Genomic DNA, 17,909 nt, shown 5'->3' on the forward strand with positions numbered 1-17,909 from the left:
GTCCCTCGGAAACAGCTGAGCACTTTGCTCTTTGTTTAAATATGCAGCACAGAAAGTGACTGCAAGACGATACTGATTACCTGATGCTGGTTAAATAGCAAACTGTGAAAATACAACATTTTAATTCATTCTATGAATGCAGTATCCAAGTAGGACTGGATATTGTTATTTTATGCAGATAAAGGCAGTCTTGGACCAAATTAAAGTGAAGTGGCTTTTCATTACAATTCTACTTATTTACTACATTCATTTTGCTCAATAGCTTTGTGACGTTTCTACAATAAATCATAACATCTGAAGCACTTTGCACTACAAGCACAGTCCTTACAAATGGTATAAAGCAATCTTCTACCGCTGCACAGCAGATTTTTGTCTTGACAGTTTCCACAGAGTTTGTATTAAACCCCAGCTCCATTTCTCTGGAGTCATATTTAATGCATGCAATATTTAAATATTCCCTTACTGAAACTAAATGTTCAGAGTTATTTAAAAACATTTTTAAGCAAATCGCTGCCAGAGCCAAATTTGTTGGAACAGATTTTAATTTACTAAAGCCTGCAACATTAAAAATGTGATACTCATAGGATTATTTTTTAAAAGAAAATTAAGAATTTCTCCACTGGTGAAAAAAATAAATTCAAAGCAAGGAAATAATGGAATATGAAGTGATGGTAAACAGGAATGTTAAACTGTGTTCAATCCTGTCAGCATTTATGATTTAGTGTGCCCTCTGATGTCAAATTAAACTGCACTGATTAAATTAAATCAGAATTATTATACCTAGAGATATTAACAAAATCCTTTCCCTGAAGGTACTTAATGACTAGTTGGATGATTAACTCAACACAGCTGCCAGACACTAGTCTCTGAATTCATTCAGTTGCTTCTTGTGAAATAACAAAGCAGGTTGTCTCAATTTCTAGTGCACATAAACTTATTTATACTGTATGAGCACAGTGACAAAAACCTGGGGACAGAATCTCAACTCATCCATCATTATTCATTGCTTTGTAATCCATCCTTTCATTGATTAAGAATGATTATTTCTGTTTTGATGCTAGTCTGCAAACTGTCCTTCAAACTCTTCCTCTTGTAAATTGGTTTTCAAGGGAGCTTTAAATGCCACAACACAAACAGCCGTGTAACATTACAGCTGTGAAAAAGTTCAAGTTTACAGAAATTAATTAACCATCGTAGTTAGGATTGTATTTTTTCTCTGAGCAGTAATTTGGGTTCAATTCTCATCCCAGTAGACTTTAGCAAGCAAACTAGGGAAATTCACGTGATTGAAGAGTTTTGACTCCACCTAGCCTCCTCCTTGAAAATCACACAGGATTGGTCTTGGTCTTGGAACAAGCATGGACCATCCAGCCTCTCGCTACTCAATTACATTGTGGCTGATTTATACACCTTTGCAGAGGATCACTAATCTTGCCATAATGGCCTGGGAAACAAAGAACATGGATGGAAGTCACTGACACATACCTTACAAATCCATCTTGAATGCAAACTTACTGGGCCACCAAGTGAATCATTTGAATTGTTTGGTAGTAATGAATGATAGTAGAATGGTTACTGCACAGAAGGAGCCCATTTTCCCATTGTAGTTCTCTCCAAGAGAAATTTGGTGAGCCCCACTCCCTTATGAGTTCCTTGTTGCCTGGAAAATCTTTTTCCTCCAGGTGCTAATCCAATTTCCTCTCAAAAGCCATGACTGAATCTGCTCCTACCACCCTCTTGAGCAGTGCATGCCAGAATATAACCACTCTACCTTAAATCAGATTCTCAAATCTTCAGTTCTCAACTCTGCCAATATAAACCATTTCCTCTTATCTACTCTGTCTGGACCTTTTTGTGTTTTTGAGCACTATTATGAAATTTACTGCATCTTCTCAAAGAACAGCCAGAGCTTCTCCAATCTGAGTACGTAACAGAGGTCTCTATCCCTGAAACCATTGTCATATTTGTTCTGCACCCTCTCTCTAGCCTTCAGATTTTTCCTAAAGCATAATGCCCATAATCAGACATAAGACTACAGTTGCTGCCAAACCAGTGTTTTGAAACATAACCTCCTTGCTTTTGTACTCTTATGCCTGTATCTATAGAGGCCCAGGATCTCATATGTCTTTATGAACACTTTCTCAACCTTTCCTGCTATCCTCAACAATTTGTAAACATTAGTGCCCAGGTCTCTTTGCTCCTTCACTCCCTTTAGAACTGTACCCTTTACTTTATATTGTCTCCCAAGTTCTTCCTACCAGAATTGCAAAAGTCCTTCATTTTGCAATTCTATAATAAATTGCATCTGCCATGTGCCTTCCCATTCCACTGGCCTGTCAATGTCTTCTTGAAGTCTCTCAATATTTTCCAAGTTCTGTGTCATCTGCAAATTTTGAAATGCAAGATAAAAGCCAAAATCTACTCTTTTGTTGCTGATTTCTGAAAGACAGAAACATTCAACTACCAAAATGCCATGGTCCCTTGCACAGAACAAACAACTGATCTCATTGCCAAGACCCCATTATTTTCTTGAAGGAGAAGTGCATTCAAATTGAACCTCAGTCTGTGCAGAGGGTATGAAATTTGAATCACGAGTATTAATTATCAGAGGATACTTTGAATTTCAAACCTAAAACACATAACCATTTGAAAAATTATTTGCATAACTATTTGCATAACACGTAACTATTCACAATATAATTTTTATGTTCTATACCGAAACAGACTTCCATTCAATACTGCTATCCTGCTTTATTTCCTGTCTTAGTCCTTCCTACAAGCATTTCTTAAAACTCTCAAAACCACAGCTGGAGGATTCTGGTTAATATCTTTTGGTGAATTCATTTACTGTGTGAATTGTTTTTGCACGTATAAGTAAAAGGCGATTGCATTGAACAGCTGAGTCATGTTCAACAAATCATTGCTTTGGGCTAGAGAGTGTGTGCTGGCCCATTGCCTGTCAGCATAAACAAATCAACTTCATGACAGCGGTTTTTACCTTTAAACACTGGGGATATCATAGTGATGTTTTGGAGGTAATAACTGGAGAACTTGGCTGGCTTGTACCAAAGAGGAACAGTCTCTAACATGCTAAAAGTTCCAGTTATAAGAAGAGAGTTTCCATAACTTTGGCTGTAGCTCCAGCTTTACTCGAGCATTTCCAATGAAAATAAAGGTCTTCAGAAACCTAAAAATCCCAAGCCCCATTTGCCAAATATCTTAAAACATCTCTGATTTTAGTTGCCAGTCATCTTCTATTTATAGGTATAAGCATTGTTGTGCAATTCAAAACAAAATCCAACTGCAGAACTGTTTGCAAAAATAGCAATGTTTTTTAGACTATGACAAATTCCTAAACTAATTTTAGAAATGTGTTTAAAATACAGTAACCTTGGGAAATAGATCATTCCCACGTATTAAGAAAATGTATCATTAACCGTTTCAAATAATGATCCTCAAAAGATCATGTGAGCTAAGCTGTCACTGTTCAGATCAGATACTGTATGACACATTGGGAATGTATTAAAACGGGGAAAAGAGTTGGAATTTCAAGATTGGTTCAATAATATCCAATACTCATCTCTTTATGAAGTTATTCATCTGCTTTAATAGAGAATTGTTGAATAAAGCAGTTTTAAAAAGTTATTCAAAAAGAAGCTTTAGAATCAGATTAACTATTTTGCACATCATTGCCTTTTCACGTGTCACCATATAGCACTTCTGACAAAGTTTCGCCACTAGAAACTCAAGAGAAATCAATAATGTACAATATTCAGATAGTTATTGCAGGTACCCTCAAAAGTTTACACTCCAGAAGAAAAAAGGATTCATGAACTCATAATTAAAGACAATTAAAACTGGGAGTAGCATGCACACATTAACCAGTTTTCTAATGAGGTTGGCAGTATGAGCAAGCTTTTCCTCAGCAGGGTCACAACTGTATGCTAAATAACACAATGAAGTAGTTCTGCCAGATCACAACAGATCTACAGTAGGGCACAGAAGAACATCATTGGCATAATAAAAGCATCTTTGATTTGCCAAACTCTATAGGAGTCCACCATACTCTTTACTAAACTAAATGCTAACTATTAGTATTGATGATGCAGTTATCAACAACTACAAAGATCAACAGTGCTGTGTTGACCATATGAAAAAAGGAACTTGTTATATTGATTACGGGAACAGCTTTGTGTCTGCCATGTGAGTAACTTGAAACAATACTTGCTTTGACAGTACAAAAGGTTTACTCTTCTGATACACAGTGCAAAAAAAATCAGGAGATAATGCTGCCATGGCATGCATGAAAGCAGGAAGAGACAGAGAGAAAAACAAAACTTTCTCACAGTAATTAGTCAATAATTAGGCGTGATGTCCCTTAAGCCTACAGCAGTAAATGATTGAGCAATGTGTTACTCAAGCATCCAGTAAACAAGTAATAAAGTCAAATACAGGAGCAGCATTGAGACAAGGAGAGTATGTTACCAGCACAATGAAATAGTACATTCTATAGCACATGAGATCATTTCAAATGGTAGTGCAGCAGAGTTTTAAATTTGTAGTTGATAAAACATTTTTATACTACTTGAATCTGCAAAACTCACTGGTATTGTCATTTACATAAACTGTAGTGGAGTCAGCAGTTTTGGGGGTAAAAAGTTTTATCCCCAATGATTCTGGTAAACAGTGCAAATTAACATTCAATAAGAATTCAGATCACAGTTTGTTTTAAGATTTTGTTCAGTAAGTGATCACAGTCAAAATGACACAGCTAATAAAAATATTCAAGAGTGAATGGTTTAATTTTAGTTTGGATCTTCAAATAAATAATGCACATCAAAATAAATGTTCTGGCACTGTTCAGTGTGTATTCACAGATGACAGGACAACATATTGCAAACAACACTCCTGTAATCTTTATGAGTCCAAATATGGCCTATTCTTCAAAAGATGGTTAGCAATCAGTTTTCTGGCTCACTGATTATGCTGCCAATCCCATCAGTGTTCTATTGATTTCAAAAATCTGAAAAGGCGAATAATGATTAGGCCACTTGCAGTTAGTTCTTGATGGCAGATAATGCATTTAAAATCATAAAAGCAAAAAAAATGCCAGAGTCACTCCCAATAAATAAAACATAAACAGTCAGCGCATACACTGGCAATAACTTAATACTAGATAATTCAATCAGTCTTTTCCTTACAGAGTATGAAGAGTAACAAATGGCACAATGAAGATAAAGAAATGTTTTCACCTTGTTGTAGCTGTAGTAGCCCAAGCATTGGGAAAGGTCCAGGTTGGAAGGATCTCCAGGAATAGTGTTGCCAGCAGCAGCTGGATAAAAACGTACATCCATGGTGTGTTTTTTTTAAATAGAGCAACCCTTGGTAATGAACCACTTTTGAGTATTATGGGTTTCTTTTTTTTACATCCACTTAGTGCTAACTTAATTGAGGATAAGTAATGCACAGAAGTAACCCTGGGGATTGTGTATAAAGTGGTTTAAATCTCGTTTAGAAAAAGGTAAGAGAGGTACATGTATTTCCTGTGTTCCTTGGGTCTGTGGTGACCTGCCCAGTGCTGAGCTTCAGTATTTGTCCATGCTTCAAGAGCAGCTGTTGTACACAAAGAAGCCACGCGACCAGCACTGATAAGCTGATGCTTTCCAGTCTTACCCAAAGCAGATTCTGATCTGGGGTGCTGATAAAGACTGGAACAGCAACTGGGTCCCTTGGAGAAGACGGAGGAGGGTCCAAGCTTTTTTTTCTCTCTCCCCTCTTGTTAACTCTTTAAAATAGTACTTTCAAGCCGTCCATATCTACTTCACTCACGCACGCACAGCCAAGCTGGGCTTATATATATATTTTTAAAAAGAAACAGTCCTTGTAGAATTTAAAGCCAGGGGTTACTAACAGGAGTTCTATCTTCCAGCCAACGGTCACAGCTTAAAAGCGCTGAAGAGCTCTGAAGCTGCTACTGGCACAGTGCTCCCTGAGAATAATGCACAAGTAAAAACCTCTGAAAGGCAGTGTAGAAAGCTTCATAATGAACCACTCCCAGTAATGCTCACCACTCCCACCAGCTGCAGCTGCCACTACACACACACACACACACAAAACACACATATACAGAGGTTCAATACACACCTACCAAACATTACTTTGTCTCTATCAATCCATACCAAAAGAAACACCCCAGTTTACTTCTGGACAGACTCTCCTTCCCAATCCAGTGCATCGGAACTTCATTTCACATAAGTCTTTTTTTCTGGAAAAAAAAGTCAAGCGATTGCAGAAATTCAGGATGTAATATGGACAAATACACCTGTAATAAATCGCACCCATGTGTATATAAGTGGATCATTGTGAACAGTTACGGAAAATTCACAGCTCCTGTCAAACCTTGCTATCAGGGTTAATTCCCGAGCACTCACAAACCCCGGTGAGTGAGTGTGTGCAAGCAAACTGCGAAAAACCCAGTGAAAACAATCAATTAAACTCGAGTCCTTGTTGAATTAAACGAAGAAAATCAGATCACAGGCAACCCACCCACACACAGCGTGTAGGTCTGTATGTTTTTTTAAAGTTGGATCTTTTAATGATTCCCATTGAAATGGAAAATTTTCGGCGCTCCAGGCAGATGAATGAAAACTGATTCGGCTTTACAGCTCGTTTGCAAATTGATGCTGCACTGCTGCTCCTAAGTTTGGTCATTTCAAAATTCCTCCTTTTTTGAATGCTTTCGTTAAAAAAAAATGATTGGCTGTAGTTCTTGTCCACACTCCAATTAAGACCGTTCCTGGAACAGTTCTTTCCTTGAAATTTTAACCACCTGTCCAGTGGGTATATTCTGTGGACAATCCATGTAATTAAGCAAGAACAAATGAAAATAAATGACTACGCTCCTCACCCCTTGAAGTGGCTTTGCAAAATGAATGTTGTGTATCTTGACCCCCGTGGCCGATGGGAGGGAATCACCCCAGGCCTCTGAATGCATCTTACAAAAGCTCAACCCTCAACCTATTTTGTATAATTTACATCTAGATTAGATGAGAAAAGAATAGGTACTTAGACAGTATATGCCCAATCACATGTCCACCGTCAAAAACACCAAAACTTCCCCCTCCCGCCTTCCCCCCATGGATAAGATTAATCATTAGAGAAAATACTCCACTTCTAAAATATTTGTTCACATGGAGGTTAACACTGTGGTTAGCACTGCTGCCTCGCAGTGCCAGGGACCTGGGTTCAATTCCACCCTTGGGTGCACTGTCTGTGTGGAGTTTGTATGTTCTCCCCATGTCTGCATGGGTTTCCTCTAGGTGCTCCGGTTTCCTCCCACAATCAGGTTAGGTGGATTGCCCATTGCTAAATTGCCCCTTAGTGTGCCAGGACATGTAGGTTAGGGGGATGGGGCCTGGGTAGGATGCTTTGTAGGAGTGTTGGTGCAGACATGATGGGCCGAATGGCCTCCTTCTGCACTGTAGGGATTCTATGATGAATATTAGCTCCTGCTGTGCCATAATGAAGTAGAGTGAGATTTTGAAATTATTCATTTAAAATTCAAAAATATGTTTTCTTCAGCGTTTGACAAAACATTTGCTGATCAGGAGAGAAGACGAGACAAAAGAACAGTTCTATATTTTCACACAATGTATTTTGAGGTTACCATCCCCCCTGGATTGGGTGGTATTCTCCTGGAACTGAGGGTTGACTTCCACAATGCACAGCTACTAACTCATGAGACAAGCTGTGAAGCTGATTTTATGGAGGCCTCACACCTCTGTGGTCCCCAGCTGCATTCAGCACACTTCTAAGTAGGTAAATCGCAGGTCCACCAACAGTTGCTTAGCATTCAGTCAGCCACTTGGAGTTACCTCTATACGGCGAGCTCACATTCTCCCAATTGTAAACAAACACCTCTTCCAACACAAGTCCACGCTCAAGTTGAAAATAAATTTGACAAAGCTTCATCTAAACATTTCATCAATGGAGAAATTCATGTCACATGGCATATCTGTAACATAAACAGGATCATTAATATTGTTCCTGTAATAAGTTCAATAGACATAAACACATACATTAGATACATGTACAGACACAGGTTCTCCATTGAAGACTCACAGGTTTCTGAATTATTCACAAACAAGATGTACTGCTCAGTTTCTCCTGCCGATGTTTTGCTTAAATCCAAGCTGTCGGCCAAGAGAGGGAGAAAAACATAAACTTTAAGAATTGGAGTGATGCAGTCAGAACCCCTGAGGGCTTCAACATATTGTAGCATTAATGCAATATGTGCCCAAAGCCTTGTTCTTTTCAAGTAAAAGGGGCTGAACAACAGGCTCTGCTCCAATTTTACTTTCTCTGCCCTGCAGGCTGTGTCTGGTGTTGGGAACAGGCCAAGAATGAGAATGGGTGGAGGGAATATTGTAAGCTTTGTTCTGGTGTGTATTGGTACACTTCCCAATGGACATCAGCAGCAACAATGTGCATTTACAGAGCTTCGTAATGCAGTGAAAATGTCTCACAGCCTTTGCAGTAGAGGCAGGATTCTTCAATACTGGTAGAATTAGGAGAGATAAGGGCAACTATAACAGATATCTAAAGAGATTCTTTAAGAATATGAAAGAAGAGTAAAGAGATCACAGGTTTCAGGAGGAGGTCCTGAGATCAGAGCTGAGGTGGCTTAATCCTCTGATGGTACAGCAGAAGATAGAGGGGATAAGGAAGGAATAGTTGGAACTGAGGCCGCAGCTGGAGTACTGTGTGCAGTTTTGGGCGCCGCACCTGCGCAAAGATATTTTGGCCTTGGAGGGAGTGCAGAGGAGGTTTACTAGGCTGATGCCGGAGTTGAGGGAGTTGAGCTATGAGGAGAGGCTGAATAAATTAGGCTTGTACTCGTTAGAGTTTAGAAGAATGAGGGGAGATCTCATTGAGACGTATAAGATGATGAATGGGATGGATAGGATAGAGGTGGAGAGACTCTTCCCACTCAGAAAGGATAGTAGGACTAGGGGGCACAGCCTCAAGATAAAAGGGGGGCGGTTTAGAACGGAGTTGAGGAGGAACTTCTTCACTCAAAGGGTGGTGAATCTCTGGAATTCTCTGCCCGTTGAAGTGGTGGAGGCTGCCTCGCTAAATATTTTTACGACGCAGGTTGATGGGTTTTTGATAAGCGAGGGGATTAAGGGTTATGGGGAGAGGGCGGGAATGTGGAACTGAGCCACGACAGATCAGCCATGATCTTATTGAATGGCGGGGCAGGCTCGAAGGGCTAGATGGCCTACTCCTGCTCCTATTTCTTATGTTCTTATGTTCTTATGTAACTGCACAGGAGGCCATACCTAGAGAATTGAAGACCATAGTCATAACTGCAAAGATTTTATGTTTTTTAATTTGATTTATTATTATCACATATACCAGCATACAGTGAAAAGTATTGTTTCTTGCACACTCTACAGACAAAGCATACCGTGCATAGAGAAGGAAATGAGAGAATAGCGTTACAGTCATAGCTAGGGTATAGAAAATGATCAACTTAATGCGAGGTAAGTCCATTCAAAAGTCTGATGGCAGCAGGGAAAAAGCTGTTCTTGAGTTGGTTGGTACATGACCTCAGACTTTCGTATCTTTTTCCAGATGGAAGAAGGTGGAAGAGAGTATGTCCTGGGTGTGTGGGGTCCTTAATTATGCTGGCTGCTTTGCCGAGACAGTGGGAAATATAAACAGATTCAAATGGGTGGGAGACTGGTTTGCGTGATAGATTGGGCTACATTCATGACTTTTTGTAGTATCTTGTGGTCTTGGGCAGAGGAGCAGCCATACCAAGCTGGAAGAGGTTGCAGAGGTAAATGGGATGAAGCAGTGGAGAAAATTATAAAATGAGCCTGTGGATTTTGAACTTAGCGCGTAACACCCAACCTTAATTTTATGTGCGATGGCTGATGGAATACGAGAGAGAGAAAAGAAAGGAAAAAGGGATAATGTTACCCCTGCCAAAGGCTAATCAAACTCTGGCCAATACTGCAGCTTACCTTATAGTTTTTAAAAAACACAGTTAACAGTCAGGAGTGGAAACCTTGGCAGATTTCTCCCCCTCCCTAACCCAGGGAAGCTATAGTCAATGGACATGCCCCTATCTTTACCTGTCTTCAATGAGCCAACACAACACAGAACCAGGATCACAGTTTTGAGCTGACTTTGTTTGAATGCTGACCCCTGCGGAATACTGGGAGTCTCCTGGAATAGGGCATAAAGCTCCTAAAGACAGCTGATAAGGATCCTGGAGAACCTCACTCAGTACATTTCCCCATCTCCCCCTGCCTGTTTTGTGACTCCTCCAATTGGCATCACAGAGGCTCACTGCTGCATCATCACTAAGAAAGGGCACTTACTTAGCAGGGAGTGGCAATGAGACAGGCAGATGGAGGAAAAGCCAGGAAAGGGAGAGAGGAATGGAATGGAGAGGAGTGGGGCTGGATTGGAAAAAGGTGATCAGGGACTGAATGGGGAGGAAATTAAGGCACGATGTAGAGTTAGTCACCCGAGCAGCGGGGGAAGGAGGTTCAGTGGATTGGGGCTGAGGGCAGATGGAGATAGTCATGGTGGGCAGGGGGGAATGGGAGAAAGGAGATACGGGGCCCAACCTGTAGAACTGGAAGCTGCAGAGACAACATGGTGAGTGGGAATGGCACCAAGAAATGGGACGCTAGTAAAGGCCAGAATAAAAGCTGAAAGAAAGTTTGTATGTAATGGTGGAGGGAGTTGAATCTTGTGGGAGGGAAGGCAGATATTGTTCAGTGGATAGGTTAACTGGCCAATCACCACATGGGGTGTTTAAAAGTTAGGTTTGGGGTCCCAGGAGAAGTTCCAACAATTCTGACCTGCAGGAGGTTAAAAATAGACAAGTTAAAACGGGGGCATGCAACCTCTTTGAATGGTGTTAATAACCCACTGATCTTCTGAGAGTGCATTGATTGTCTAAAGCCAGAAGTGACTGGGTTGGAGTTCTGTTTCACATTTTAAAATTCTTTAGGTGCTTCTTTCTCCAATTACTTAGCTCCTTTCACAAATTCAACCAATTAGATTGAAGTAATGTGACTTGCAAAACCACAAGAAAAGATAATCAACTACAGGGAAGCCAACCTTTACAAGGTAGCCACAATAATATTTGAAGTTATGGCTGGAACTTTACTACCTCGCCCGCCCAGAATCGGAGTGGGTGAGGGTCCGACAGCGGAAATCTCCATTGACCTCGGACAGGAATTTCCAGTTTCACCCGAGCAAAGCCATAAAATCCCACCCATAGAGTGATCAGATGCCCTGTGATCACACAACACATTGGTAACCCTACCTCTGCTTTGAGTTCTCCAAAAATTTAATTAAACATTTACTTTTCACGGGGCCCTGCTGGAGGTTGTCATGTGACCAAATATCACATGATCAAATATCACATGATCAAGCCCTCAGAATTGCATCCAACCATAGTTTGTAACCCTGATTCCAATGTAATTAACACACTGCACCATGTGTTCATAAATAATTTTAAAAACAAAGAGTTTTTTTTATGAAAACAATGCACTTAAGTACATATTGCTTGAGGAAAAATGTGGGTTACATTGTTGGGATTATCTGTAAGTAGCAATGAAGATGAAAGCAGAAGAGAAAGAATCTGTCTCATGATGACAAAACAGCATTCAGGGTGACCTCTTAAACCAAACCCCTGTCTCTTTTGGATGGTCACCTAGTAATTTCTCTATTCATCAGTTTGTGTGGTGACAAACTTCTGAAACATATGGCTTATGAACCTTACGCAAAATGGACCATTTATATTCAGCATTTCTCCGCTCAGAAAGCATAGTGAGCTGATCTTTGAGCAACACAACCTTCCAACACTTCATGTGGACCCTTCGTGAATATCTGTGGACTCACCTCATGCATATCATACACAAATTCCAAATAATTTTTAATATTTGCTGTTGCTCTACATGCAAACACAAGTATAAAGACAAACTTCCATGACTGCAGAACATCCCAAAGTGCTATATGGCTCATGAAGTACTCTTGAAGTTTATGTTCTCCACTAATTCAGAGAACACAGCAGACAATTTACACAAAACAAGTTCCCCCATAAACAGCAATGTAGTAAAAACGAGATGGGGATGGGGGTTGGGATGATATATTAGCATGAATAGAGGACTGGCTAACTCAAAAGAATGATGTGGAGATGCCGGTGTTGGACTGGGGTAAACATAGTAAGATCTTCGGGTAAGCGTTCTCCAAGGCGGCCTTCACGACACATGACAACTCAGAGTCGCTGAGCAGACATTGATAGTCAAGTTCTGCAGACGTGAGGACAGCCTCAACTGGGATCTTGGGTTCAATTCACACTATCTGTAACCCCTATGACTTTCTGGGCTTGCAAAGTTTCACTAGCTGTCTTGTCTGGAGATAACACACATCTCTTTAACCTGTGCTTAATCCACTCTCTACTCACATTGTCTGTACCTTTAAGACTTGATTACCTGTAAAGACTTGCATTCCAACCATTATTTTGTAAATTGAGATTGTGTCTTTATATGCCTTGTTTGTGAACAGAACTCTTCCTTATCTGACGAAGGGGCAGCACTCTGAAAGCTAGTGGTTTTGCTACCAAATAAACCCGTTGGACTTTAACCTGGTGTTGTGAGACTTCTTACTAACTCAAAAGAAACAGAAAGAAAGCAAAAATGGGTCAGTTTCAGGTTGGCAAATTGTAATTAGTGGAGTACCACAGGAAGAGGGAGTACTGCAAAGGTTTACCAGGCTGATTCCTGGGATGGCAGGTCTATCAGTTGAGGAGAAACTAAGTGGGTAAGGATTATATTTACTGGTATTATGAAGAGTGACAGGGAATCTCATAGAAACTTATAAAATTGTAACAGGGTTAGAGACAGGATAGATGCAGAAAGAATGTTCCTGATAATGGGGAATCCAGAACTAGGGGTCATAGTTTAAGGAAAAGGGTTAAGCCTTTTAGAACTGAGGTGAGGAAAATTCTTCACTCAGAAGGTGAAGGTAGGGATTCACTACCACAGAAAGTAGTTGAGGCAAAAGCATCTGATTTCAGGAAGACATTAGGTACAGCTTTTGGGACTAAAGGGATCAAGGGATATAGGGGGAAGAGAGGATGAGGATATTGAATTCAGTGATCAGCCATGATCAAAATGAATAGTGGAGCAGGCTTAAAGGGCGAAATGGTCTACTACTGCTTCTAGTTTTTAAGTTTCCGAGAGTCAGTGCTTGAACCTCAGCTATTTTTGATGTATATTTGTGACTTGAATGAAGGGACCAATTGTAATGCAGTGACATTTGCTGACAATACAAAGATAGGCCAGAAAGCAAGTAATAAGGAGGATAGAAACATTTTCAAAACAATATACTTGACTTACATGAGTGGGAACAAAATGGCAGATGTAATATAATGTTGGAAAATATGAGGTTGTCCACTTTGGCAGGAAGAGTAGAAAAACAGAATATTAGTTAAATGGAGAGAGCTTGCTGCAGTGTTGAGAGGCCTTGGTATCTTTATACAGTATATGAATCACAAAGAAAATTGCAGTCAAGTACAGCAAGTAATTAGGAAGGCAAATGGAATGTTCATGTTTAATGCAAGAGAAATCTTACTACAAATGCGCAGAACACTGCACCTAGAGTATTGTACACAGTATTGTGTATTGGTCTCCTTACTTAAGGAAGGATATACTTGCATTGGAAACAGTTCAGAGAACATACAAACACATGAAATAGCAGCATAAGTAGGTCATTTGATTCCCCAAGCACCATTTACATGGCTGATCTGTTTGTGTTGACTTCCACATTCCTCATTTATCCCCAACAACCTTTGATTACTTTGCCTGACAAGAATCTATTGCCTTCTGCCTTAAAATATTCAGTCACCCCAGTTCCGCCACCTTCTGATGCAGGGAGTTGCAGAGAGTTCCAAAGTTGCACAACTCTCAGAGAAAAAAACTCTAATCTCTGTCCTATAAAGAGTGATGCCTAATTTTAAAACCGTGCCCACAGGAGGAAACATCATTTCAATTTCCACTTGTCAAAACCATTTAGGATTTAATATACTTTAATTAAGTTGGCTGAAGTCCAGGTCTGAGGCGTTCAAATTGGGTGACCCTGACCTATACAAGAAATCCAGATACAACCTACGGAGGATCATCAGAGATGCTAAGAGACAGTACCGGACCAAACTAGAGTCTCAGGCTAGCTACACGAACACCCATCGATCATGTCAAGGTCGACATGACATAATAGGCTACAAGGTGAAGACGAGAAGAATCAGCAACACCAATGCAACCTTCTCCGAAGAGCTCAATGCATTTTGTGCTTGTTTTGAGCAGGCGTCAGTGAGAGAACGCCCCAACATCCTCGATTGAACTGGCATCCAAGGTCACCACCACAGACACCAGATCGGACTTTTTTAAAGTTGACCCTCAGATGGGGTCCCCGGCCAAACACTTAGATTCTGTGAGTACCAACTGGCAAGGGAGTTCACAGACACCTTTAAACTCTCCTTACTGTGTTCGAAGTTCCTACCTGCTTCAAGAAGACAACCACCATTCCTGTACGAAAGAAAAGAAGCCAGGCAGCATGCTTTAATGACTCTGTGGCCCTGACATCCATCATCATGAAGTGCTTTGAAAGGTTAGTCATGCCACACATCAACTCCAGTTTTCCAGATTGCCTGGATCTACTACAGTTTGTCTATTGCTGCAATAGGTCCACAGTGGACGCCATTTCCCTGGCCCTACCTGGGACTTTGATGTTGTGGCCATTTCTGAGACTTGGATAGAGCAGGGTCAGGAATGGATGTTGCAGGTTCCGGGGTACAAATGCTTTAGTCGGAGTAGAGAAGAAGGTAGAAGGGGGGGTGGGGTAGCATTGCTAGTCAAGGACTGTATCACAGTGTCGGAGAGAAAGTTTGATGAGGACTTGTCAGTTGAGGTAGTATGGGCGGAGATTAGAAATAGGAGAGGAGAGGTCACCCTGTTGGGAGTCTTTTATAGACCTCCTAAAAGTTCTAGAGAGGTTGAGGAAAGGATTGCGGAGACAATCCTGGTTAGGAGTGAAAGTAATAGGGTAATTGTTATGGGGGACTTTAACTTTACGAATATTGATTGGAGTTGCTATAGTTCTAGCTCGCTAGAGGGGTCAGTGTTTGTACAAAGCGTGCAGGAAGGTTTTTTGTCTCAGTATGTAGACAGGCCAACTAGAGGTGAGGCTATATTGGATTTGGTGCTGGGAAATGAGCCAGACCAGGTGCTAGACTTGGAAGTTGGTGTGCATTTTGGTGATAGTGACCACAATTCGGTTACGTTCACCTTAGTGATGGGAAGAGATAGGCGTGAACCTCGGGTCAGCAATTTTAGCTGGGGTAAGGGCGATTATGAGGCTATCAGGAGTGAATTAGGAAGTATGGATTGGATTAGGGGATTACAGGGACTGGGAACATCTGAAATGTGGAATTTTTTCAAGGAGCAGCTACTGCGAGTCCTTGATAGGTTTGTCCCTGTCAGGCATGGTGGATTTGGTAGAACTAGGGAACCGTGGTGCACTAAAAGAGTTGAGTCGATGGTTAAAAAGAAAAAGGAGGCTTATGTTCGGATGAGATTGGAGGGCTCAGATAGTGCACTAGAAAGCTTTAGATTGGCTAGGAGGGAGTTGAAGAGTGAGTTGAGAAGGGCTAAAAGAGGACATGAGAAGACTTTGGCTGATAGGATTAAGGAGAATCCTAAGGCGTTCTATAAGTATGTCAAGAACAGAAGGTTGGTCAGGGCAAGATTAGGGTCAGTTACAGACAGCAGGGGGAAGTTGTGTGTGGAACCGGAAGAGATTGGAGAAGTATTGAACCAATATTTCTCTTCGGTGTTCACGCAGGGGGACATGAATATAGCTGAGGAGGACATTGGGTTGCAGGGGTGTAAAATAGACAGTATTACGGTTGATAAAGAGGATGTGCTGGAAATTCTTGAGGGGCTGAAAATAGATAAGTCCCCTGGTCCGGATGGGATCTACCCTAGGATTCTCTGGGAGGCTAGAGAGGTGATTGCAGAGCCTCTGGCTCAGATCTTCAGGTCGTCATTGGTCTCTGGTGTAGTCCCGGAGGATTGGAGGATAGCGAATGTTGTCCCATTGTTTAAGAAGGGGAACAGAGACTTTGCCGGGAATTATAGACCGGTGAGCCTTACTTCTGTTGTGGGCAAGGTCTTAGAAAAAATTATTAGGGATAGGATTTATAGTTATTTGGAGTGTAATGAATTGATTAGAAATAGTCAGCATGGTTTTGTAGCAGGTAGGTCGTGCCTTACTAACCTTATTGAGTTTTTTGAGAAGGTGACCAAAGAGGTGGATGGGGGTAAGGCAGTTGACGTGGTATACATGGATTTTAGTAAGGCGTTCGATAAGGTTCACCATGGTAGGCTTCTGCAGAAAATGCAGATGTATGGGATTGTGGGTAATCTAGGAAGTTGGATCAGGAATTGGCTATCAGATAGGAGACAGAGGGTGGTGGTGGATGGTAAATATTCATCATGGAGTGCAGTTACGAGTGGTGTGCCTCAGGGATCTGTTTTGGGGCCACTGTTGTTTGTAATTTTTATTAATGATCTGGATGAGGGTATAGTTGGGTGGATTAGTAAATTTGCTGATGACACCAAAGTTGGAGGTGTGGTAGATTGTGAGGAAGGGTGTCATAGTCTGCAGGGAGACTTAGATAGGTTGCAGAGCTGGGCCGAGAGGTGGAGGATGGAATTTAATGCGGAGAAGTGTGAGGTAATTCACTTTGGTAGGAGCAACAGATGTGTCGAGTATAGGGCTAACGGGAGGACTTTGAATAGTGTGGATGAACAGAGGGATCTAGGTGTGTGTGTACATAGATCCCTGAAAGTTGGGAATCAAGTAGATAAGGTTGTCAAGAAGGCGTACGGTGTCTTGGCGTTTATTGGTAGGGGGATTGAATTTAGGAGTCGCAGTGTAATGTTGCAACTGTACACTACTCTAGTGCGGCCGCACTTGGAGTACTGTGTGCAGTTCTGGTCCCCGCATTACAAGAAGGATGTGGAGGCGTTGGAGAGGGTGCAGAGGAGGTTTACTAGGATGTTGCCTGGTATGGTGGGGAGGTCCTATGAGGAGAGACTGAGGGATCTAGGGTTGTTTTCGTTGGGAAGAAGGCGGCTAAGAGGGGATCTTATTGAAACATATAAGATGATTAGAGGTTTAGATAGGGTGGATAGTGATAGCCTTTTTCCTCGGATGGAGAAAGCTAGCACGAGGGGGCATGACTTTAAATTAAGGGGGGGTAGCTACAGGACGGATGTCAGGGGTAGGTTCTTTACCCAGCGGGTGGTGAGGGATTGGAATGCCCTGCCTGCTGCAGTTGTAGATGCGTCTAGTTTGGGGGCGTTTAAGAGATCTCTGGATAGGTTTATGGACGAAAAGGGATTGGTATAGGCTAGTGGGTCATTGTTTTTGTAACTGGTCGGCGCAACATCGTGGGCCGAAGGGCCTGTTCTGCGCTGTAATGTTCTATGTTCTATGTTCTACGTTGAACGCTGGAACACCTAGATAACAAGGACACTTATGTCAGACTCCTATTTATTGACTACAGCTCAGCCTTCAACACCATTATCCCAACAGGTCCTCCCTCTGAGGCTGGATCCTCAACTTCCTAATCCACAAACCGCAGTCAATAAGTGTAAGTAATGACACTTCCAGCACGATTATCCTCAACACAGTGCCCAACAAGGCGTTGTCCTCAGCCCCTTACTATACCCCATATACACTTATGATTGTGTGGTCAAATTCTGCTCCAACTTCATTTTCAAGTTTGCTGATGACAGCACTGTAGTGGGTTGGATCTT

General features: G+C 41.4%; 1 protein-coding gene across 2 annotated transcripts in view; it reads right to left on the reverse strand.

Moving 5' to 3' along the window:
- Positions 1 to 6,017, reverse strand: part of tox3 (TOX high mobility group box family member 3) — a 109,570-nt gene extending 103,553 nt beyond the window's left edge. For both annotated transcript variants that reach the window (XM_080186990.1, XM_080186989.1), the window contains exon 1: positions 5,253 to 6,017. In XM_080186990.1, the coding sequence (XP_080043116.1) occupies positions 5,253 to 5,354 (102 nt within the window). In that variant the 5' untranslated portion in view covers positions 5,355 to 6,017. The remainder of the gene's footprint in view (positions 1 to 5,252) is intronic.
- Positions 6,018 to 17,909: the final 11,892 nt, after the last annotated feature.

The sequence above is a fragment of the Carcharhinus amblyrhynchos genome, chromosome 4, assembly GCF_965287045.1.
Source record: "Carcharhinus amblyrhynchos chromosome 4, sCarAmb.v2.hapA, whole genome shotgun sequence".
NCBI lineage: Eukaryota > Metazoa > Chordata > Chondrichthyes > Carcharhiniformes > Carcharhinidae > Carcharhinus > Carcharhinus amblyrhynchos.